Source organism: Tribolium madens, unplaced genomic scaffold, assembly GCF_015345945.1.
Source record: "Tribolium madens isolate multiple individuals breed KSU strain unplaced genomic scaffold, Tmad_KSU_1.1 Scaffold_97;HRSCAF=244;Tcas5.2_LG3a, whole genome shotgun sequence".
Lineage (NCBI taxonomy): Eukaryota > Metazoa > Arthropoda > Insecta > Coleoptera > Tenebrionidae > Tribolium > Tribolium madens.
The window spans coordinates 2,034,825-2,060,997 of NW_025401069.1; the positions used below are offsets into that span (position 1 = coordinate 2,034,825).

The window sequence follows — 26,173 nt, forward strand, 5'->3', positions numbered from 1 at the left end:
CATCTTTAGAAATGTTAAGATTTATTTTTATGTTCCCTGATAATAAATTTCTTGAAGATACATCTAATATATTCATAACAATACCTTCCTTTATTAAAAATTCCTTTTTCGTTCCACATGCCCGCAAAAATTATTATTGGAAAATAATTTTACTTTGAGTTCAGATTTGGGAAAATTGTTAACGCTTATCTTCTCTTGTGACTATAGCAACATTGAGCACTTTCCTGGGAGACTAGTTGGTTTTACAACTTTTGCATATTCGATAAGTTTTGATAGTGTTACAAAATACCGTCTGCTGTCTTTTTATTGTAGTAGTTTTCTTTCGTGAAAGATCTAATGCTTTAATTAAATTACTCAAAAACGTGCTTTTTGATCTTGGTAAATATAAAACAGAGTTGCTTTTTAAACGATGGTAGGAGGAAATACGGGCTGCATTGCATTGCAAACGCCACTGTTATCTTTTTGTAAATAAAAACACTAAAACGAATTCTTTTTATCCTACTTTACTGAGCTGAAATGTGCTTAAATACCTACGTTAAAAACTAATTAAGTAATGAATTTTAATTCCGAGCTGGTTTTAAACTATTAAAAAGTTCTGTAGTAAGTTTGCCGCCTAATAATCTAGTTCTAATCCATTTTCTCAATCGATTACTTTATAATTCATCTTCGTCACAAAACGCGATTGTTACCTCTTGTATTTAATTTGTTAAGAAGACACGCTAATAAATTTCGAGATAAGCAGACGAAATGAATTTCATTAAGTCTGTAAAGGAAAAATGTTAATTGTTTGAGTCGGAACAATTACGAGAGGGTGAAAGAATAATTAATACAAATATACGAAGGAACGGCGTCGCAGATTCAAAGAAATCGGGTGTTGTAAGGAATAACGTTGATTACCTCTTTCCTATCTAACAACTAATTTGGCACCTGAATGACATTCATTTGATCATCCTTGGTTGTTTTTCGAGCCCAAGACATTTTCTCTGTGTCCCTAGCCCGTGAACAGCTTTCAACTTTCCCACAATTCACGGCATTCAAACCGCCACCTGGATAAAAACAAACCGACATAAAGGCCATGATAAAATAATGAAATCTTCTATTATAAACAATGTTTTGAAAATATGTAATGACTAATGAGACATACAGAGTGCCCCAGAACTCGCGCTCCAGAGAAAATTTTCTAGTGAGATAAGATACCAGGAATATGGAAAAAATGTTTAAAAAATGCTATCTGTCAAAAAAATTTGACATTTATTTTTTGACATTTCTTATGTCTATTTAACGATATTGATGTTCTTGTATATGTTTTTTTAGAATTATCTAGTAAAGCTACAAAAATTTTGGCTACAAAAGCCACAAATAACATTAAAAAGTGTTAAAACTTAGGATACTTGATTTCCCTTCTAATACCCTGTAGCAAAAAAACTTGGAAAATTATTTTTCCAATAGAAATAAATAGAGTCAAAGTGTAAAATTTAACCTCTCATAACTTCGAAATTTTTATAGATAAATTTTTTTTAACATTTTTTCCATGTTCCTGGTATTTTACCTTATATGGCATTTTTCTCTGGGACGCGAGTTCTGGCGCACCCTGTATAATCTAGTAAAAAGTAGCAATTTGCTTAATTGGTCGCTAAAAGCTTGTAGACAGTACAATGTAGGATCACAAAAGTTGGAGAGCACTTGTAAAAATAAATACAGCTAAAGCAAAATAAAATGTTGATTTTATTACGAGTCAAAGAAAACTTGTGAAAACTAAGATTCTCGAACAATGCTGCAAAAACAGTTATCAATTACCGACAGCTTTTAGTTAAGATTCGGTGCAATTTCGTAAGCTTTAAGCAATACATCAAATCGTTCTGCTGCATTTTAATGAGTGGGTGAGCTGCATCAGGAAACATATAATACATAAATAAATTTATGAAATAAATATATATATGAAAGATCTTGACGTTGTCTGGACGCATTCTGAATTTATAGCTGAGAGCTTTTGCAATCAGTTTCAGTAAGCAATTCTGAAATTTATTGCATATCAGAATCTGGAACACAAATTAAAAACATTAGAGCGTTGTAATTAATAATTATAAGGTGTTATTTAAGTAGGGGGAGGACCAAAAACCACGAATAAAGGATGATTGGTGATAAACACTAAACAGAGCTCGTACCATTAAGTGTATTGGCTGTGGTAAATGGTCGTCTGGTGCATAAACAATTAAATCCTGCGTAAATTATGCACGAGTCCTGCCATCTGTAGCAGGATTTCCCACTGTGCAAGATTAATTATTTGGCATTGCTTATGGATTTTTCAGCAAGACTACTTTGGTCTCTTGTATTAAATATTAAAGCAAGAATTGACTTTTCCAATTGTCTTTTTCAAATGTTTAATGAGTTTGTGCAAGTTTGATGGTCTTGAATAATTGTTTGTGTTTTGGATTTTCGAACTTTTCGTCCTTGCTCTTCAGACTTATCACTTTATTAATTTATGCAGTCATGTCACACCCTAATTTGGCAAAATCAGGCCGTATCTCTCAAGCGTAAAAAAGATACCAAAATGATTAAGTTTCACGTGTGCTACAGTAGGAAAGTCGTCGGTCCTTATCAGAAAGTTCGGAAGTTGTCACAATGGAGCGTGCATTTGAATTGTTCGCTACTGTGCTGATATCAGTTCTTACTCCGAATCAATTACAATTAGATATAATAGCTTTGCAACTTGAGAATAACTCAAGAGTGTCTTTGGATTTCGCGTCTCGTACAAAGGAAAACAAAATGTGTAATAAGTCAGACCTTTGTCTTTCTTAAGTGGTTTTCTCTACCGTCGACAAATTAAAAGTTGGAGTTTAAGAGTGGCTCAATTTCTGTGCTCCAATTAACGTGGCTGTGTGGCTTGCATAAAAGAACAATTAGGTCACGAGGAAAAAATGATGCATGAGTACAACGGGTTTCTTACTGACATGATTAAGAAATTAACATTTTTCGTGGCATGAGAGAATTATTACAATCTATGCAAATTGTGAAAAATGCTGTTTCTTATTTTACAAGTTTTCATTATAAATTATGTGAATATAACATGAAATCTCAAGACTAATAATCTACAAAATGCACGGAAGTTTTTACGGATCGGCTTCTAAATGACTACTTTTCGGGCTACAAACGTTGTGAATAATTGAAATTATGGAGGTGCAAACGGAACAAAACTATAATCAAGATCAATAAGTCTTGATTACGAGTTATAACTGCCTTACATTCATATAAGATTAAAATTAAAATATTATAAAATCCTTCTACCTACCACTTGAAAATAGTTTTGATTTAATTCTTACTGTCAATACCTCTAGGGTTCATTGACCTAATGTGGCAGAATAATTTTTTATTCAAATAGTACATAGTAACTTATTTTATCATTTATCAAACATATATTTTTTACGCAATTTTTAAAAATAACAGTAATACAACACAACTATTAAAATGTTATTTCTATTTATACCATTAATTTGAGATGTAGGATAATTATGATATCTACCGGTATCAATCTTGTAAGGAATTGTTTTGACGAGTGGTTTAATCTGAGCACTTTTGTTTCTATAAGGCTTTTTACGAAATAAAATTTGTCATGCTTTGGAACTTTCAGTTGAAATGAATAAAAAGAAAATGATGAGTTTCAGAAAATCTGGGTTTGCGGTTTTTTGATGTGTCTTTCAAACCTCGAAAGTCATTCTCAATTTGTTTAAATTCCTTTATAATAGTTTTGAAATTTTATCAAACTTTATGAAAACGATTAAAAAACATACTTGAACAAAGAAACAGTTAGATCAAAGAAAAAAGATAGTATGGTAACTACTGGTTATTATGAATAAATGTTTCAATAATTTTTTCAGAAAAAGTTTCTTTCAATTTTTACAAGCATCAACTTGAGTAATCGTAGTATATTATTGCCTTAGTTCAGTTTCTTTTAAACTGACATGCAACATGAATTATATAAAGTTTATTGTAAAATCAATACATTCTTAAAACAAATTAAATAATGACGGTTTCAGAAATATATTTTTCTACGATTATTGTAGAATAAGAATCCGCTTGGTTGATTTTTAATTACAGAATAATGCTATTCTTCAATACTGTGCGAGAATATTCCTACACTGGTGTTAGAATTGTCACAGGTAGCACTATCTTGACTGTTAAATTTTTGGGATAAATTTGTTCAATAGAATACATATACTATTTTAAAAATTACCTAACTTGTAAACATAATAAATTAGTTTTTTTTAATTTGTTTTTAACAATTTTTTATTTATATGTAATATAGGAGTACATGTGTGACTTTTCTATAAAAATTCGGTAAATATTATTTTTGAAAATGTGGGGTCCTTTGATCCTGCTCTGAATAGAAGAAGAATTTATAACTGTTGATATAAGTAAACGCTTCTGAAAAATTTAGAGTCACAAAAATCCACTATTTTCTTCAGAAAAATAAACTGTGATATTTGACAAAATTTTATAGAAAAGCCACCAGATTTTTAGATTTTTTTTCTTTAATGTGTTATGGTTTTGTGATTATTGTACTTATAATTTAGATGTAAAAGGTGTTACAAATTGTTTAAAATAATAGTAGATTATGTTATTAGGAGTAAAAGTGATTGTTTATGTGGCGAAGCTGAACGTTCATTTTGCCGAACGGAGTGAGGCAAATGGATTCAGATGAGCCACATAAACTCACTTTTACTCCAAATAACATATACTATTTTATCTGCAAACGATTCAGATGGAGAGAAAAGAGCAACACACCAATAATCAAGTAAATTATCTCAATAATCAGGACGCTTTGCAATAAAATCATAACAAACGTCACGCGTCAGTTTCGGAATTTGTGTTGAGATTTCGAAATTGATTGATTTAACTGGTGAATAACTGGTGTAGTTTATAGTGCAAAATGTCGAATGCTGATAATCTACCTTGTACCTCTCCAGAAAATGCTAAAAAAGCGAAAGGGACAAGAAAGAGACAACAGTGGTAAATGTCAAAGTAGGTGTCAAGTAAAAGTGAAAACCAGGCGTAAAAACAGTGCTTTTACTCCATGTCTGAAAAGTAAAAATTTTACCTCTGTCATTTAGTCATAAAAGTGGTCACTTTTGTGATGTTTGCAGATAAAGAATTTTATTGTTTATAAAAAAAATCCGCAAAAAACTTGATATGGTATACCTAAAGTCCAAAATCAAGAAAAAAATGAGCTTTTCTTTCTACTGAGTTAGAATAATGAAGTTTTAATTACAGATTTGTTCGTTCCAGGTAAAGCAAAAAATGTTTTTTCTTTGCAGTTTTGGCGTAATATCAAAGACAATTTTTTTTCCTCTTGTAAACTCAATCCGGGGACATACTGTTTGGGACAGTATTTGTTTTTCTACCTGGTTTAAAGATTTTGGATTAAATGATGTATAATAATTAATATATAACTCGAAAACCAAAGTAGATGGAGAGTTTCAACATTTAGTATGTTTAGTAGTGCGTTGTAGTTGCAAATATTTGTAGAAACATATTCGTCCCCAATTTTGCACCAAACTGTTTGTTTTCTTGTTGGTAAACTCTAAACTATGTGTTCTCAATTTTGTTCGTATATTTCCATCAATTCAGTTAAATAACGCTAGAACAACTTTGAAATTGTACATCTAGATCGTGTCCCGACGCCCCAATGATGCGATTCTTGTCACTTTCGCATGATATTTTCGACGCAAATTTTCTTGAAATTTACAACACGAGTCATAAATATGGCACAGGTCATTGCTGACTATCGCGTGTTAAATCCGATGGCGTTGTTGATAGTGTATATAGCGAGCGTTCCATAGTAATCCGCCTTAAATTCTTCGTTTTGTCGAATTTATGCCGTCCAATAACAGCTCAGTCTGCAGTCTAGAATCTCTGGCTCCGGTTGAGTGCATATCCTAGTGTATTATAAAAGCGGCGCATCACGGGCTGTCTGTTTATCAGCGATATGAGATACAGGAGCGGTATAAAAAGGTCGATTGGTGGGATCAGACTGAAAATCCAATCAGTGTTCGGCAATCAGCGGTAATGGGGAGGCATCGGTCGCGGATATACCGGAATTGAACCACCGTTACTGCTCTTATACAGTCGACCAAGTCGCCCGACATCGATAACACGCGATTTAACCATCAGGGCCGAAACCAAACAATTACTTTACAAATCTGAAAAGTTACGAAAGTGACACGTTTTGATGATCGACACTCCCAAGTTGCAAAACAAATTGTGTATACTTGCAGTAGTAAGTCCTCTCTCATTCCATAACTATTATCAAAGCGGCGACAGGGATGCGACCGCCTATTAGGAACCGGGAATTTGATTATATCCGAGAGGGAATTCGGGATTCATGCAACATTCATAAAATCTACTTGGGCTTGTTTTTTAATCGGAACTGCACCGACATCGGCACGCGGAAATAGACTAAATCAGGATAATCAGATTCGCGTCGAATTCCAATCAGCTCAACTGTTGTCAGTTTTCGGTAAATAGTTTGGTCGGACAAGGATTAGGGAGTCTATTCAAGCCTTGCAAATTGCAAACAGTCGAATCTGAACCACCCTTTGATACTAGTTTCTTTCATTGGAAACAGTTCTTGTTATTTAGCTCGGTTGCGATGATTTTGTTCCAACTAACTGAAGCAGAAGTATGCTAGAAATAGCAGTTTGGATTGTCCTGGTCAATTATTGTACATACGTTTGTTTAGTTTCGATTTTACACGGATCAGAAAGTCTATTTTTGTTTTTTTATTGGTTGTCTCGAAAACATTAATTTAGCTTTAATTTAGTGAAACACTAAACGGGTTATTCAGAAGGAATGATAAAACAGTTTTGTTGCTTGTTTTCTCAGGAAACATCTTTGCTTGCTGAAAATGTTCAGTATTGTGAAACTCATCTGTTTTCCTTTAATATATCTTTCTTCTTCACAGCATACTACGTATCTAGGTAAATGTCTCTATAATTAACATCTTAAATACTTCCGCATCATTTACTAGCAACAGGCTTGCGCAATATACAATCAAAATTTATATGCAAAGCTTTAAGTAGTGCAAATTTTGTTGAAAGTTTAAAAGTTGTGTTTCTAGATTTTTAATTCAGAAATTGCGTATCTGTTTATACAGGTTGTATTATAAAAAACACCTCAAGCCATAACTTTATTATCTCTTCAAACAAAGTTGTACAGTTTATTGTCATCTATTGTTCGCAATAAAAAGTGAGCGGTTTCCGATGAGAAAACTTCTAATTTGGATTGTTTAAAAGCTCCAAACATCTTTAGTTTTTTTTTCAAATCGTTTAAATTTTTTTAACGATTTGGAACTCTCATTAGAAACCGTTCAATGTAAAGGCGTAGTGGTCTTCTATTATTTTTATTGCATTCAAAATATGCCTTCATTAAGCCTTTAAGACATTATGATTCATAATTAACACCAAACAGTTTAAAAAAGTAAGAGATAATGCAAACTAATGACATCATTTTTAAACATTATTTGATATTATTTTTTGCATTGCTTACTTTAGTAAATATTTTAATTGAGGCATATCTCAATAACGATTGGTTTAAGGCATAATGGTACCAAAACTTTTTAAAAGACAATTAAACAAAGAATATAAACGTAGTAAAATATACAGAATGTTGATGAAGTTGATAAACAATAAATAACAATAAACTGAGCAAAAAATGGTATATCTCGGTAATACTAAAAATCTTTTACTAAATTTTTTTTTAGTATTACTTCTTCTTATTTGGTGTAAACCATAATTTCCTAAATTTGTGCGTATACACAGTGTGTTCCCGGATTGGTGAAACGACTCTTGTTAGAGATAAAATATTCTTGATTTAAATTTTTATTTTTTATGGTTTAGCTCTGCTTGGTTAAAGATTAATTTTTAAAATAATTTTAGTTTTGAAAAATCACGTATGCCTTGGAAATTTTTGAAAATTATGTTTTTCTGTAGAGTAAAATATTGCTTAGCATCTACATGTAGGTCTGCATATCAGATTTCAAAATCATCGGCCAACTAAGTATGATTTTCATTTTTTTTTAATGTTTATCAATTCGTAATTAGCACAAAGGGCCAGTGTCATAATCGAATTAAAGGGACTTTAATTCGATTATGAAACTGGCCTTAAATAATTTTTTGACGTATCTGTTAAAAATTACGATCGTATCTAGGAAAAAAATAAAAAATTACAGATTGCCGATGATTTTGAAATTTTGTATAGACACTTAAATGTTGATTTTGAACAACTTTTTTTAATAACTTTTTGTCGTATTTGCTACATAAAAGGCAATTTCCTCTACAGAAAAATAGTTTTTAATTTTCAAGGCACACTTGATTTTTCCAAATTAAAATTATGTTAGAAATTAATTTTAACTAAGCAGGGCTGAACCTCAAAAAATAAAAAAATAAATTAAAGGTTTTTTGCCTTTTATAAGAGTCTTTTCACCTATCCGAGGACACACTGTACACACCATTAAATTATATTTTCTATTTGTATCAAGAATTTTTCACAGTTAATTTGAAATTTAATTAAACCAATATCGATTAAAAGCAGATGAACTAAATTTCTTAACAGATTTAATTAGGCTAGATTACGTTTTTCGAGGAAAGCCGCACGATGTGAATTTTAATATTAATGAATTTTACTCTGTAGTCAACAATAATTAAATCTGAAAAGATTGGGCCTTATTGATCCAAAACTTTTTGTTTATTGTGTCTGTCCGTGCAGTCAACACTTTTTTAAATTTTAAATTTTCTGTGCACAGTGAATCAATATTTATTTAATTAAAATCTATTTTCTCAATTTTGTTTTTGTGTTTTTTATTTTATTGAATTTGTTGAACATTTGTTGCACTATAAATGGCTTATCTAATGCTGCAGATTAGAGATTTGTATTTGGCCCACAAGCTTATTGGAATAATATCCCACAGGAACAGCAGAACACTTTGGACAATCTAGCTAAGTCAGCCCCTGGTCATTAGTTCTGACAGACGTTCCATCTCGGTATTACATGGCATTTGTGTAATGAATTAATTATCGGAGTAGGTGTATCACGGAAAAATCAGAAATTTTTAATGAAATGTAGTGCTTTATTCTGTTTCGTATGGCGAACAATTTTTTGGACAAAAATGGCCATCAGGAAATCATCAAAACCGGGGCTCGGATGTGTGACAGATGGACAAATTTTTTGTTCTGATTTAATTACAGTTTTAATGTGACCCACAGCAGCTTTAAATTTCCGCTTTAAATTTTTATCAGATTCAGCTGTTTTAAATGTTCGTATTATGAAATGACGTTCTTTTGTAAAGTATTTTTATTCGTCAAGGTGTGAAGTTAAATTAGAGGCTAGCGTTACTTTAAGTCGAAAATAATTTTTTCCTTCCTTATTTTAAGTGTTGGCGAGTTATAAGCGGCTAGAAATTATTAAAGCTTACGTCAAATGCTATAATTTTTCTACAATAGTTGTAATTAAATAGCCATTACCTAACGTATTGCGTGCACCTTAAGTTTTTAAAATTACTTTTCTTTTCATTGGCTCAGTTTCAATATTTATAGTATTTAATCATCACCCTCGACTCGTGTATTTTTAATTTTTCAACATGCTGGCGTAACTCCTACATCAATTTACCGGAATGTTGCAACGTGCAATCTGACAATGACATTACATTCAGCCTCAAAATTAGTTTAAATGAATTTCAGACATGCGTGTAATCGTCTCTCGTCCAATTAGAGATAATTTCTATGCATTCTCGTGTTATGTGTGTGGTTAAATTAGAAACACTTGTTTTACCACACATAAATCGTTCGGTTTGTCTAAACTCGACAAGAAAATATAAAAACTGATTTAGAGCTAGTGTTAGATGACATCGTAAATAGTACCGGAAGAACGGTAACAGTGTCCATAATGAGGAAAATATAGATGTGACTTTATCTAGGGAAGTGGAAGAACGACAAAGAGGGGTGCCTGATACCGGCGGTGGATTAAGCCTTAATGCGAGCCTGATCTTTGTACTTGGTTTATGTCAGGCGGCTAACGCAAAAATATTGCAATTACAAAATCATTTGGCTATTTTTTACGAGCCAAACGACTAACTTTCTTACTTTTATTAAAACGTAGTTTGAATACAGAAATATGAATAGAGTTTTTGTCAGTAGCTTCAATCTTCAATCATAGTTGGCCAATGATTTTGAAATTTGTATACGGACTTAAATGTTGAAACATTTTTTTTTTCTATAGAGATGTTAAACTATTTTTAACTTTTTTGAGTAGATAAACATTTTAACAGCAAGGATAGACAAAATGTTTTAGTAAACTATAATAATGGAGCAACACAATTGCGATTTTTGTGCCAAAAAATGTTACTTTTTTTTTGAAATTCTATTTGTTCTCTTAAACTTGAAATCCCGTTTTAGAAAAAAAATGTTTTATTATACACTACGAGAAAGTTTGTTTATTGTCATATACAGCGTGTCCCACCTAATATTTTTAGATCTAATATCTCTATTATTTGCCAACGGATTCTCACTAAATTTAAAATGTAGAGTACTTAGTAGGTAGAGATTAATATCGCAGCAACCCTAGTTCTTAAAATATGATTTTAAAGATGCTAAATTACTTAAAATTTATATTAAATTGTTACTCGCCAATAAAAAATGTCATAAGCAAAAATCTGTCCTTGAAAGAAATTTGGGTTACAAGAAAAAAGAATAAAATTGTGTTATCAGTGGCTGAAGATGCAAAAACATAGGCGGCAACAAAAAAAAAACGATATTACCGAATTTTGATCACCTCTGACTGTCACGCGATAATGACTTTGATATTTGACGTTTATTGTTTCTCTAACTTCAAAAAGTTAATAACGTAATTTAGAAACTTCATTTATTAGGCTAACAACAAAAGGTGCTTGAAGGTACAATGACGAGAATTAAATTTTAGTAGTCAATGTCATTTCCTAATGCCCTAATTTCCTCTTGTCAAAATTACACAGGGATACTCCTTTTTTTGGCGAAAAGATGAAGTTTCAAAGCGACATTACCCACCAATGAACAAAAACACGATTAGCCCGCCACACCAAACCTTTATTTAAAACACAACGCGTTTCAACCACAAAGTGGTCATCCTCAGCTGAGAATAAAACGCGTTGTGTTTTAAATAAAAGTTTGGTGTGACGGGCTAATCGTGTTTTTGTTCATGGTTTCCATACCAAGAAGATCCAAGAAGAAGAAGATTACCTACCAAAATTTTTTGCTCGCCATTGTACCACCATTGGCATCATATGGTTTTAAGTTAATTTACCACAGGTTTTCAGGATTGTACACTTGGACACGTTTTATAGAGTTAACTTTAATATTTTTTTTTTTAAATTAGGTCAAAATTTTAACAACATAATCGACGTATTTCTACTGCTTGAGACAAGTGATTTTGTTATTTTTTGTGTAGAGGTTTATTTTTTAGTACTTAACAATATAGTAGTAGTTTTGCTTAATTTTAAATTCAGAAAATATGTGTTATAATTATATATTTTATCTTGAGGTAATTTTATTAAAACTAATTGGATCTCCACCTTCTAATTTTATAAAAATCCTTTGACAAATAACAGAAATATTACATCCGATAGTCTTACTTCGGACACCCTGTATATTAAACAACTATTTTTTATTACTTCTTGTCGTATTTGTCTCACAAAAGGCACTTTACAGAAAAATAGATTATTCTGTAAATATTTAAAGCATACTTGATTTTTCAAAACTAAAATTATATTAGAAATTAGTCTTTAACCAAGCAGGGTTCAACGACACCAAACAATGAAAATTTAAATCGAATATTTTTTATTTATTACAAGAATTCGTTTCATCTGTGCGGGGACACACTATATAATTTTGACCTAATGGAAGAAAATACAATATTTTTCGAAAATTCTGAACATATACACAAGCAAGCAGTTGCAGTATGTTGCGAGCTGTTATCTACCAAAAAAAAAAGGACCGATAAATAAAGGATAATTGAAAACCTACCAGAAACGGATCTTTGTATTTCTGGCAATAGCACAACTGCATTTTCTAAAACTGTCATGAAACTAATTAATTTAATTAAAATTTTGTACCTACTTATTAAAATGTTAATAAAGATTGATATGGTGTACTTTTAAAAAATAACGTATGTGACTATTTTGACCCACGCATTGTTTGAGCACAGAATTCTCTTGAAGTACTTTTAATCATGTTATGGTATTATGAAAAAATGTAATTTTCTTGTGTTGATTATATCAATATAATGAAAATTGTATTTTGATTGACATCCGATTTCCGACGATATGAACTATTTATATTTTTTGATGATTAATTCTTGTGGGTCAAAGCTCTGTATTAGAATTTCAGTTCGATGCACATATTTATCAGATATATCGATAATATCGAATTATCTCAAAATTATCGAATGTAAACTGGAACTTAATCTAAGTTGCGCTACCACTTTAATATGCAAGCGAGTAAATAGTCACGTCTGGATTTCCCCATTGCTGGACTATAAATCCAATTTTGTGGTTTATATGTATAAGATTTGTTGTCCTAAGTAGATGAGTAATTTTTTTGGCCTAGACAATCAGTAACGTTTTTATAAGACTATAGTCATGTTCTGTAATTTGTTTTTGAGGGTGCAATGAGAGGAAATTGAAATGTTGGCAGGAATGCTTTAATCAAGAGTTTGTACAAAGCGGGAATTTGTAGTTTGCTCTTCGGGACATATTGACTGTTATTGTTTGCTTAGTTTTAAATACGAACGCTTTAATCAGTTCGTCGCTTCTTGGGGAAATGAATGATAAAATGATAAAAAAGCAGGCAGCAAACTAGTTGTAGGTACACTTAAGAAAAATTAAAATCGCAAATTTTTTGGGTAAATTATAATGACGGATAATCTCATTTGTTCTCTGTGTTTTACATACGAAAGCAGTGTTACAGTGAAAATTGTGTGTTTTCCAAACAGGCTTAAAAGAATAAAAATGTGCAAATAAAGCCGGCGTTGTCCGCCCGAACGCATTAAAAATAATGAGTTATTCATGAATTTAAATATTCTTTGAAAAAATCAGTATTTATATTTAGGTGTGCGATTTAACAAATTAGAGGATGAAAGCTCTGTGATCTGGAAATCAGAACAAATTAAATTTTATTCGAAAAATACACTCGCATCCCACATTCTTTGGTATTTTCTGCTTACGGTTGTTGCTTTTGCTTTCCTCGTTTTATTTTAACGACGGATTTTATCGAATCCCCCAAATAATGACATTTTTGCTTACAGCTAAAAATGTTACATAATAAAATACGGAATCCTTTTTTATACCATGAGGGCAGAAATTTACTATCGCGGGATTGAAATAAAAACGAAGACATTGGGCTATAATTCTGTCAGGCTTTCTTGAGAAATAGCGATCAGCAGCAGGTTGCTCTTTTCTATTTTCAATTAGGTAGAGTTATTTCAGCTCGGAAATTTCAATGCTTTTAAATGGTGCGATCGCATTCTCATTATTATTCCGTTGCATGGTTCGATACAATTGGCAAAACAGTGCAGAATTTTATACTCGTTTCGCATCCACTAAAAGGTTTCCTTTAACGGTAATGGATTTTAAAATATACAAAAATGGAAGCAACACTTTCACATTTACAGACTTTTGTATCATTTCTTTGACCATGAAATAAAAAAGATTGTTTATAATTGTTTGTTTTAGGAGTTTTTATGATAAAAAAGTAAAATTCTCGTGCTTTTGATACGATCTGCACTGGAAATTAAAATAGACAATTTTAATTAAACTAAGTGCTGGCCGGGTTTAATCTTGGAGCAGCCGAATAATCAGCTTCTAGTTTAATCGAAATTTCGCGATTATTTTCTGGCGTACACAGCGATTATGTGCATGGATGCACGTGCGCCGAGCGAAAATAATGAAAGCATCGATACGTGTGGAGGCCACATTTGACAAGTAATAATTTAATAACGTCCGTTTGAATTCGAGCGATAAAAGTCGGTGGAATATTGGACGAGGAAATCGCATTACTGGTGGATGTTTCGGCTTGTATTCATATCCGCTGTGACGTTTCGCACAATACGGCCGGTCGGAGATGAACACAATGTTAACATAATGACATGGCAATTACAAGCATGGACTGGAGAGTCCTCGACTCGAATTCTCGCAGGAAGAGAGCCCTGCCACAGCTTGTCCCATCGCAGGCACGCGCGGAGCGAATTCGTACAATTGCGAAACGAGAAAATTACAGGACAAGTGCCGCAAACGTATATGCAATACATATACGTTACGGATTACATGTCGATTAGGAGCGTTTAACCTGTAATTGCGACGGTTTGGCAAACCGAGATCTAGTTCCGGGGCCTACGCGTGCGATTGGGTTTAGAAATTTTGAATTATTTATCCAAAAAAGCACATTCAAATAAAATTCAATTCAATTGTAAGTACTGTTATATTTGGATGAATGAATAGAATTGTTACCATGTTTCTGCTTTTTTAACCCTTATTCTTTATTCTATTTTTAATAAGAGAGGAAAACATATTTTTGAAATAGAATTTACGAGGGTAAGCTTTTATGTAATTCACTGAGCTTTTATAAAGCGTGCAAATAATAAATGAAATATTATTTTTTGAAAGGTCTCAATTATTTTTAATAAAAAACAAATTTTGTGAGAATATTTATTTCTTTGTTTTTTATTTCACCCACTGTTTTTTTTTGTCGTTGGAGAAAAATACTTTGAAGCTTTCATCACAAAAGCTTGTTTCGTCACTTAGACAGTTGTGAAAAAGATGTTGTACTCGTATTTTTGATAACACATAGTTGTTATTAAACTAGTCTCACCTGCTAAAAAAATCTAAATAAGTTATTGTTTTACTATGTGTATTTAAGAAAAAATATTTTTTTGTAGGACAGTTAAATAACAATGTTATTGTAAAGACATAATTTAGTGCTTATTACACTGCGTGAAACATAAATTTATATTCCACGACTCTTTCCTGTGTGACCTACTGTTTGAACGCAATTAATTAAACTAAAACGTCAACTTATAAACGTTAACTTTGTCAATACCTAAAATCGAAAATATTTTATAGTCTACATAAAGCATAGTATTCTACTCATGTTTATACCTATAATGACTGATTTATTACGAAAATTTTTGCTATGTATATCTTAATTTCTTACTGTGAAAAATGTAATGTTCTATCAACCTGTAATTTTTCTGTTTGTCTTGTTACCATCTTCATTTATTAGATAAATAAAGCAATGTTTTATTTCGTTGCTTTTAAATTGTAGACACCCTACTGAGACTATCGTTGAATGACAAGAATCTGTCTTTTTTACACTACAAAAAATATACAGAACATACAGAATAGGTCTTTTGTATGATAAAAAATCATACATAAAATAGAAATTCATGACAGCTATAATCTGTATTTTGTCGTTCTATACATTTTATTGTTGTTGTAAACAATTTTCTTTTAATACAATCTCATTTTAATTTTTGCTTTAAACTTTTAATTCAAAATTGTTTAAATAATTAAGATTATTTTAAATTTACGAGTAACCCTTGGAGAAGATTGAAATGTAGGTACAATTGAACAAAATGAAAATGACGCCTCGATAAACCAACCCCTGCTGGATGCCGACCCTTCTAATCGCAAGCAGGCAGGGTCGTAAATTATCGGATTGCAAACTTGACGTAGTTTCAAGATAAATTCCTTTAGGAGCTGGTTTACAGAAGTTATTTTATAAATCAATCAATTAAAATACAAAGTGATCCACAATGACTGAATATGTTGGCAATCCTGACAGTTTATCAAAAAAATGTATTACATTAATAATAATTTGGTTTTTTGTTGATTGTAAATTTCATCTTATTAATGCATAAATTTCTTTTGTTAAATTGTGTATTTATAAAACTAAACATTTTTATTTAATTTAACAGTATTACAATTATCAAAAAATAAATTTTGTAGCAGAACTAAAATATTTGAAATAATTTTCCCGTTTTTTTCTTGGTATAATTAAATAAATAATTTTGATTTGTTTTCAATGACAATTACAAAACTAATAAAAAACTTAGGGCCGGTTTGCAGAACGTGTTAATCGCAATTATATTTTAATTCGCGATTAACTTGACGTTTGTCAATGCAAAATAAATGACAACTTAATTTGAATTAGTTTAATTCTGAAGTAAATTTTAATTTCGCTTTATGCTCAAAGAATTAAACAACTCACGGTAAAGGCACACGTGGAATTAAACCTTCTTTTCACAAATAAACAATGGTTTAATTCATTTGTTGTTTTACATAAAATCAAGTTTCAAATAGAAAAAGCCTATTTCGTTCAAACATTATGTTAATTAATTTTGTTTTGAAAAAACAGTTAAAAAAATTAAGTGATAATGATTTGTTTTTTTGTCAATGGTTTGTTAATTTTTTTATTAAAAAAATTAATATTTCCATTTAATTAATTTGACGTGTGTAAATGCAAAATAAATGGCAACGTAATTCGAATTAGTTTAATTCTGAATTAAATTTTCATTTCGCTTTCTGTAAACCGGCTCCTAAAGGAATTTATCTTGAAACTACGACAAGTTTGCAAACCGATAATTTACGACCCTGCCTGCTTGCGGCTAGAAGGGTCGGCATCCAGCAGGGGCTGGTTTATTGAGGCGTCATTTTCATTTTGTTCGACTGTACATACGAGTACCTGATGCTTTTTAATAAATAGTTCAGTAGTGAAAATAAACCAATAAATACACTTTCTAGTAAAATATTTCTGCTTGCAATCTCGATCATAAAGTGTGTTGACCTGCAATTTTGATGGACCTTCAAGAAATCCTTCAACTTTTCTATACAATTTTATTGAATCATCAAAAATCTATAAATTTCTATAATTTTTTTGCTGGAGTTTCAAGAAATCCGAATAAACTTAATAAAATCTCTATCGATTCGTATCAAAGTCAAGGGTATGAATTTTTGAAATGCTACGGAAAATCAAATTGCATTGTGTGGAAAACTAGTTTATAGTAATAGTAAAATGTAAAAGTTTTTTTTTATTCTTTTAATATATTTTTCTGTAAATATTGCAAAAAACAAAACGTATTTTCATCAACATAATTTGCACATTTTATTTATTTTTTTGCAAATGTTATTAAATGAATTTCTAACTGCGTCTTTTAATTGGAAACATTTTGACTTGTTGTCTTTTATAACACTACAAAGCCGCAAGAATTAATTATTGCGTTGTGTGAGTTCAATTTTGGCCTGGAGTACTTTGAGCACAATATTCCAAGCAAATTTTGGTGAAAGCCTATAGTTGTATCAGTATCGACCACATAATTCAAGACCTTGTCGTGTATTGAGAGGGAAAACAGGGAACCCAGTTTTCCATGAAAAAATATTTTGTCGGAGAAAATGGATACAACTTCAAACATTATCATGGCCATTCAACAAATAAAGAATCGAGAACATGGTAGTTGCTTGTTGAATATATTTGGAATAATGGAAATTATTTTGATATTGTAACTGTGAAACTAGCAAAACTGTCTTTGCTTTTAAACTAGTTTGTTAAATGGCAAGGTATAATGAGTTTTAAGTTTCAAAAATAGATATTTGCTCCGTTATTCTAATTTTGCAGATGTTAATACTCAGTGCTTTTATTTTCGAAAGATCAGATACGAAATCTGAAGCGAGCGAGCAAAAGGAAATAAGGAATGCATTTTAACTTAATTTTCCTCGGTAAATTGTACGTTAAAATAAATCCTTTATAAGTTATTTTAATGTATGCGCTTCTTTTGGCGTACAACTTTCTAAAACTCCTTCCGGCGATGTTTTAACTTTTCGTATTTAATGTTACGTTTTATAATGGGAAACTTATAATTAAGTCGTTGTTTAAAACATGGCAAAATGTTATCATTTTCTTTATTTTTGGGTCGAATGTTAAATTATTAAATACGTCAAAAAGAAATTTTAAATATTCCAGAAGTCATCTCGTAGTAATCAGTTGGGGTGGTATGACAAGAAAGGAAGGAAATGCTAAAATTGGAAAGATGTAGATGTGATTAAAATACGAAATCTCGATGTATCTAACACCTTATTTGAAGACGTGACAATAGTTCATTAATAAAATAAGCCAAACACGCTTGAGGTGAAATTAGGATAATGAATTTATTAAATTCAATTACGAGATTAAATTTATTAAGTTCTTATTAAGTTGCCCTAACCTAATTATATGTATAATGATAATTTTATTCTTCTTCTTTGTGTTCCTAATTATCGCCAGTTAATACTCTTGTTGACTTTAGCTAATTGTCCTCAGTTCAAACAAACTCCTCTGACAATATCAAGGAGTTTTTAGAAAAATTTTTTTTTATCAATAATTACTTTAACAAGACAAAAAAAATTTTAAATGATGAAAGCTTCGATTTTTAGATATTAATCTTTTAAAAATAACTATAGGTGTACTTATGTACTTCAGGTAGAAATGTCAAAGCGTACTTTGCGAAGTATTTTATTTTGCTCATATTAATACACAGGAAAGTTATCGGCGTCCAGGGTTATCATCCCCTTGTTACCATGACTCGTCAGAACCACCCCCAAAAATTCCATCATTTATGCAAGACTCTCCCCATACATTTGCACACCTTTTACCTGGTGAACCATGTGCCAGCCATGATTCGTCACTTGCAGCTCCTATGATGGGCAAATTGGCACAACTTTCGTCAAAAGTGTTCCCACATCTTTTAATTTTGGCTGAGATGCTCAATCGATCAAAAAAATCTGCCATTGTTTGCAAACCTTGTCTGTCAGTTTTGGGTCTTCTATAACCATTTGGCAGATATCCCGCAAAAGTTGCAGTTAAAGTTATCACAAGAATTAGAACAGCTCTCATTTCTGAAAAAAAATATATGTAAACTGAATTTTACTCAAATCGTAGTGAGTTACCTCCCGAAGTTAATTTGACCAACCTGCCACGACAAGTGCTTATAATTTGCTCTTGTGGCCCTATTTAAAGGGGTCCCTATCATAAAGTAAATAATTAAGTCATATTAATTTATATTTTATGATAGCTAGGGCAGATGACGCTTTATTTCCCCATTTTCTAATTATTTTTCACAAATTTTATTGTTCTTTTATGATACTAATATTTCTGAATTAAAGGACTGTTGGCTTTTGGCTTATCTCCGTATTAAATGAATCGGAACAATGCCACAAGTGAGGACAAAGTTAATTTTTTTTTCTTATGTGGTTTCAATGTTAGCTAAATGAAAAACTTGTGCAGAGGCGGTCTGGGGTAATGACTAAAAAAGAATTCTGTTTGCATCTAAAATCTCCTAGAAATTTTAGAGTTGATTAAAGAGTAGGCTTTTTGCAATTTGTTATACAGGTGCGCCAGGACTCGAGTTCTAGAGAAAAAGATAAGGCACGATACCAGGAGTATGGAAAAATGTAAAAAAAAATTATCTATACAAATTTCGAAGTTAAGAGAGTTTAAATTTTCCACTTTGACTCTATTTATTTCTGCTGAAAAAATAATTTTCTAAGTTTTGTTGCGACAGACTATTAGAAGAGGAAACAAGGAAGCTGTGTCTTAAATTGTAACTATGTTTAAAGTTACTTGTGGCTTTTATTTGCAAAATTTTTGTACCTTTACAACATAATTGTAAAAAAACATATACAAAATTATGAGTGGACACAAAAATATGTCAAAAAATAAATGTCAAAATTTGTTGATAGACAGAATTTTTTAAACAATGTTTCCTTGTTTTTGGTGTTTTATCTTACTTGAAATTTTTTTCTGGGACGCGAGTTCTGATACACCTTTTATAGAGCTTTGTTGTATTGTTTGTCTTATTGATTTTACTTGTTATTTAATGTCACATACTTTTTCACCTTTACAGTAACAGTTTCGCGTTAAACTATAACTGAAACATAAAAATAAACACAAAAAAATTAAAAAACTAATTATTATAAAAGTAGAAATAAAGAACAACTAAAAAATAAAAAAAAAAAAGTCAAAACAATGCACATGGCGAACAAACATCAAATCACGCGCAATTTGCCAGTCGCGGCTAAGGCTCTCCGCCAATCGCACAACCTGTTACGTTATTTTCATAACACACGTGTGGTTAGGAGAATAATGGATTTCTTTGATATCGTCAACTTTGGTAGGTAATTCACTGTATGGAAACACTTACTTTGGTATATGGTCGTGGATAAAATATGTTTTTTGTAAGTAATTTTTTCCTTGTTTCAGAGATGAAAATGATTTTATTCACAATCACCAATGTAATATGCCGATTACTAACCTTTTAAAGGTTGGGAAACACATCAATTTCATGAGGAGTATTGTCAAGCATAATACAGATTGGTTATAAATGATTTTCATCTAACCAGCTTTGGAATTTTTTTGCATGTAACTTTATTTGTGCCGCTCTACTTTTTTGAAAGCTCTAGTTCTGTCATTAGTGTCACTTATTAATTAATAATAAATTGTTGTTAATTAAATTTTTATTGTTTCAACTAATTTCCAATACCAATTGATAATAATGTATACTTTGGAAGAAAACAAGTTTATAATTGAAGTCAAGTAAATCATTTATAACCACTCTGTAGGTATTTTGCTAAATTAGTATTCAATTGCTTTTGTAGCAGTTTCTCTTACTTCTGGGGGACTACACTGCTTCATTTCGACGATTTTAAATCAGATTCACACATTATTTCTATATTTTCTTTGACATTTCTGAAATGTCAAAAATCAAACGCCATTTGGATGGCTCACCATGTTTGGACTTTAACTTTGTTAGAATTTTATTTTACTTAAATTTTTGACTGGCTATTTCATTCATTTACATTTCGGGCAATAGCATCTCGTCATTCAACAATGAGTAAAAAATTTCAATCGATAAATTTGAAGAAAGCAAAATTTTATCGCCTTCACCTCATATTTAGAGCCAATGAGTGAAGGATATTTAAGAACAAAATCGAAACCAAGCCAGTTTTCAAGTGATAAATTATCTTCATGGTAACAGTCTGTTACTTGTGTCGTTTTAAATATTTTGACAGTTATTTCATTTAATTTGATTATTCATGAAATAGTCCTCCGAATACCATTCGTGGTAAAATTTGGTCTGGCAAAATTTTTCGATTGATTTACTCGAGTTTTTGTTGCCTTTAGCCGTGACATTGTTCAAAAACCTCTCGTCTGCGACTCGAGGTTTTTCTAACAATGTCACTCGATAAATTGCTATGCAACAAACTCGGGCTAATGCCATATTTACCACTTCGCTTGTAATGTACTATTTCAATCGTACAGTTAGTAGTTGGTAAATAAAAAAACTACTAATTTAAAATACTTATTTTTTTTAATTTGTTTTTTTTTTCTTCTACTTCTACTTGAAACTATAATATGTTATATTTTAACTAAATAGTATATGGAGATGAGTCTAATGTATGAATATGGTCTTAACTTTAAACATTAAAAAATAACTTTGAGTTGATTTTGATGTAAGAAAATTAAAAAAAGTTGTTACAAGAGCCGTGTCATCGCTGTCGTGCATGTGTTGACTTATTCACTTCCCTGTTATAGAGAGTTCGTGTTTCTGTTCCAGGTAAGTGTCCGGAAATCCCTCAAGTCTTGGCAGTTAGTCGGAATTAGAAAATTGAATTCAGTGCATAGGTCACGGCTCGTAGAGCCGAACTGTGGTAACACTTGTGGTCCCTAGCGAGCATCTCTTGTTATCAACTTTGTCAACGGTAGAATTGTTCGTAATTCAACGAGGACTAATTAGAGTCCCAATCGGCCAGGTATGGCTGAGTTACCACCACCGGTGAGTTTCGTTCGGATTGTAACATTTGGTATTCTGAACGGGGGCGCAGATTCGACGCAGTGACCTATGACATCGTCACGCGTTTCAGCTTTATTCTACGTCTGTCGCGATTCCAAATCAAATCACACAGTATGTTCGCCTAATTACGTCCCGGTGAGACTCAACGGACCTCCGACTTTTTGTCCACAAATCTTACAATCGACGACGATCTCTTCCGGACAAACTCCAAATGTCAACAAACGACCCATTCCAAGGCTAGTTACGACGCAATACTCAAGCAAAAGATTCAAAAGCTCACTATTTAAAAAATGAATATTTACCAATTTACGTTTTAATATTATATGACAATAAATTTTAATAAATGCTTAGAATTTCAAAAATTTTTGAGAAGTACAAATAATCATAAGTTATAAGTAAGGCTCGGATTATTAGCACAAAAAATTCGTAAAATATGCGCATACACAGGATGTTCGGTCCAAGTCGCCCCGGCTGATAACACCTAAACTTACTTCTTTTTTTCAAAAAGTAAATATTTAAGTAATAATATTCATTCTTGTCTTTGTTAGTAAATGTATCAATTTTTTTTAGCATATCCGGTGTTGCCGGAAATGCTACTAAATTTAGTTTTTCAAATGGAACACCTGTGTTTTTTTCGAAACAATAATAATTGACATTAAAGATACGGTAAACCACTATTTATTACATTTTGCGTAACACAATGCAATCAGAAAACATCTTAAATCTTAGAATTTTAGAAGGAAATTGGTCGCGTCGCCTGACTTTTAATTTTAAAAGAAAGGTATGAATAAAAAAAAATGCTTGGATACAGTTTAATTGTTGGTTTGACAAATCTAATTTGTCAGTTGATGAGCGAGTTCTCTTATGGAAACTCTTGGATTTTCTTCGACTGATAACAGAACATTCAGATTTGTATTTTCTTGTTCTTCACCTCAGGTTTTTTAGTTTTAAGAAGCGAACCTGTTCGTCTCTGTTGTTTTTCAATTCGACTAAATTTCCAACGATTTGGGTGAACTCTATTTGAGTATTTTTCTCTAAACTGTCTTTCAGCTTCCGCTCTATTTTTATTGCACTTAAAAAACACTTCAGGCTGATCTACCAATTCGTCGTAATTAATATCATCTATTATTAAATATCTCAATAAGATTTATTGACAAATTAGGGTTTGTCAAACTATAACAATTAAACGGTATCCAAGCATATTGCTTTTTGCATGAATACCTTGACAGGTAAAATCCGCCTATGTTGCAAAATTTGCTAATAAAATTCTATAATTTAAATTGTTTTCTGAGTGCATTATGTAAAAAAAAAGTAAGTTTAGGTGTTATCGGCCGGGGCGACTTGGACTGAGAACAGTCTGTATACGCACGTATTTTCACAAAAATATGCACAAAATATTAAAAAATATGCTCCAATATATGCCAAATATGCATCGATATGCAAAATTTTTAACAATAAAAAATCAAAGTTGGGATAAATTTTTATCCTCGAATAAACTAAACTTTGTCTTTTCGTCATCTTGGACTGCAAAATTGGTTTGGCGTGAGACAACCATTTTAATAACCTAGTAATTAACCCTTTCTAAAAAATCTGTACTTTTCAGATCACATCACGTTTTTTGCTTAAAGTATTTATTTTTTGAAAAAACTAATTGATGAATTGTAAACTTCTATAGAAATGTGATGTTTTATCAAATATAAAATTTTTCAAAATTTTAATTTTTTTGTTTTTGAGTTTTACAAAAATATTATTTTTTTTTAAATGGCAACCCACCAAAAAAAAAAACCTTTTTCTCATGAAGGTCAGATCTAAGGGATTACAACTATCTACTTTATATTAAATTATTTTTTTACGTATGTATATCGCAATTTAGACAACAAAATCGAATAACTCAAAAATAAAACAAAACTTTGTTCTTAAAAAAAGATTTTTTTTATATTACTTTAATTTATATTAATTATTATTTTTTGGAAACAAATGATTTAAAAAAACCGCTTGGTTCAATACTTTATATTCACCCAGTGTAAAACCGGTTGTGTTCTTAAAATATTTTGTAATCGTATTATTTTTCTTAAACTGTCCAATTTTTAACTTGAACTGAAATTTTTAATCGAAAATTGGTGATTTGAAGAAAATATGCAATATTTCCAAAATATTGTACAAGTTGCCAAAGTATGCAAAATATGCATTTTTTAATTGGCTTATTTTAATCAAAAAACATTAGATATGCATAGAAAACAATTTTGTTGATATACTTTTTAATGACAAATATGCATTTGGCATATAATCCGAGTCTTAGTTATAAGAAAAGAGAGAGGACTACAAGCCGGTAGATGAACCCTCTGAAACATAATTTGAGAGGTGAAACCTCAGCCTGATTTTTGTGAAGAAGCAAGAAACAATTTGTGTTTACTTTGGTAGGAGGAGTAACTCCCGATACTCTTAAACTAATTAAATTGTAAATCCTAAATTTTCCCTTGCCGCTCAGTTAAATATTTAAGTATTTTTTTGAACCATCTGAATTATTACATTCCGCATACGAGCGAATAAACTAAATTTTGTAAAAGTCGAAGAACGAAAAAGAGATTGTGATAGTTTATAGCATGTCTGGAAAAGTTCTAACTTACTTGGAGCACCTCTTCAAAGTTTAAATTAAATAGTACATTGGCCATTACTACAAAAGTAATGTGTTATTTCCGTTAACACTAGACTAGCTTCACGAAGAAGTTTTCGAGTCCTCTTGTAAATAAAATTCGTGATTTTATTTCAACCTTGTTCATATTTAATTTAATAAACGAGAGGCTTTTTCAAACCGCAGGATTTTCAATCCGTTTCATCAAGCTGACGCTATAAAGAAAAGTTATTAATTTACAAATTGACAGCACTACAAGCTTTATTTATGGTGGATATATAATTTGTCACTTAACTCGGCGCTACTGCTTTATTAAAAATTTAATTAGAGGCTGTATCATTTTTTTCTGGTGCATACTTGCCTCAATATTTTACTGTTGATTTTTTCAAGTATTTATAGCTTGAAGTTTGCTTTAATGGGTTTGCAGGAAATTTCATCTATATCCTCGGAATAGCGTTTCCTGCAATATTCGCAAACTTTTTTTACTATGGAAAAAAATTCGAATGGGAGTTAGGCACCTTTTTATTAAAATTTGTTACAAAGTTTGACGTTAAGAGTATCACAGTTATTCGCAAAATGCCATGAATGGCATTTCCAAAGTTTAAACAAGCGAACCGACATTCAATATTTATTATTAAATAGACACTTTTAGATATTGGCTCGTTTTAGATTTATAGACAATCAATAAATATTTTTGATTCTGGCTTTGAATTATAAAATAAGCTCGAGATTGCGGTATTTCTGTGAGGAAAACTGGAAAAAGTTTATGCTCGAAAATACCCTCTATAGTAACCTATTTATCAAGAGACGGTTGTAATAAATCGCAACAATGCAAACAAAAAGAGAAATATCAAGCAATGTTTCCAAACAATTTGCAACCGTTGGCCATAAAGCGATGCAAGCTCGCGATTATCAGCAACCTTCTCCTTAATCCAATTTTTATTCGGAGGATTTAAGTCGGGAGTATGACGTCTGGCAAGTTTATCGGCGGGGAGAGCCGCCCAGAGCTGCACTTTTGAGAAGACCTCGCCTCCACAGCAACCAGCATAATGTCTTAAGATAGCCGAGCTCACATTTGCAATGATACAGTTGTAGCATTTTATTTTTCAAGGATATGGATTTGCTGGTTCCGTCTTTATCGACACTTTACATGTCGATCCGCACTCCGGGCTGCTCCTTTATCATTATTGAATTCCGAATATAAGCAAAGCAATAAACCCATTGCTAGAATTTCAATACGACGGACGTTCCGTTTTGTTGATCAACTGCCAAAATATTTTTATTGCGGCGGTGTCACGGCCGAAAAAACATCCAGACGGTCCGGATTTGTTGATGAAATTTTAAACATTTTAAAAAGGACACAAGTTTTTATAGCCGGTTCTGTTGAAGAAAAAACGTCCTCGTAAAACCGGGATCTAGGGTAATTTCACTGATATGTTTTTATGATGCGACAAATTAGATATTAATTTCGAGATAAATTAAGATGAAATGTTGCGAAGAGGTTAATGAAGTTAATTCCTCCAAACTGTGTTGTGTTGAGGGAGATGTTAACAGGACTTTTTTTAAGGCTGTCTTAAATTTTAGTAAACTTGTCGTTTTCAAACTTGTTTAAGTTTACGGCACGTCTATTCTCAGGAACGT

General features: G+C 31.3%; 2 protein-coding genes across 2 annotated transcripts in view; one reads left to right on the plus strand and one right to left on the minus strand.

Moving 5' to 3' along the window:
• LOC123014089 (limbic system-associated membrane protein) overlaps positions 1-26,173 on the plus strand; it is a 183,597-nt gene that overhangs the window by 4,825 nt on the left and 152,599 nt on the right. The gene's annotated exons all lie outside the window — the stretch shown is intronic.
• LOC123014090 lies at positions 18,556-19,021 on the minus strand. The gene is made up of 2 exons (XM_044412973.1): positions 18,998-19,021; positions 18,556-18,946 (listed from the first exon to the last, which is right to left on the minus strand). The coding sequence occupies exon 2, from the start codon at positions 18,942-18,944 to the stop codon at positions 18,624-18,626; it is 321 nt and encodes a 106-aa protein (XP_044268908.1). The 5' UTR covers positions 18,945-18,946; positions 18,998-19,021; the 3' UTR covers positions 18,556-18,623.

Excerpts from the sequence above, each read along its gene's own strand:
- LOC123014090 (XM_044412973.1), bottom strand. The coding sequence starts at position 18,944 with ATGAGAGCTGTTCTAATTCTTGTGATAACTTTAACTGCAACTTTTGCG.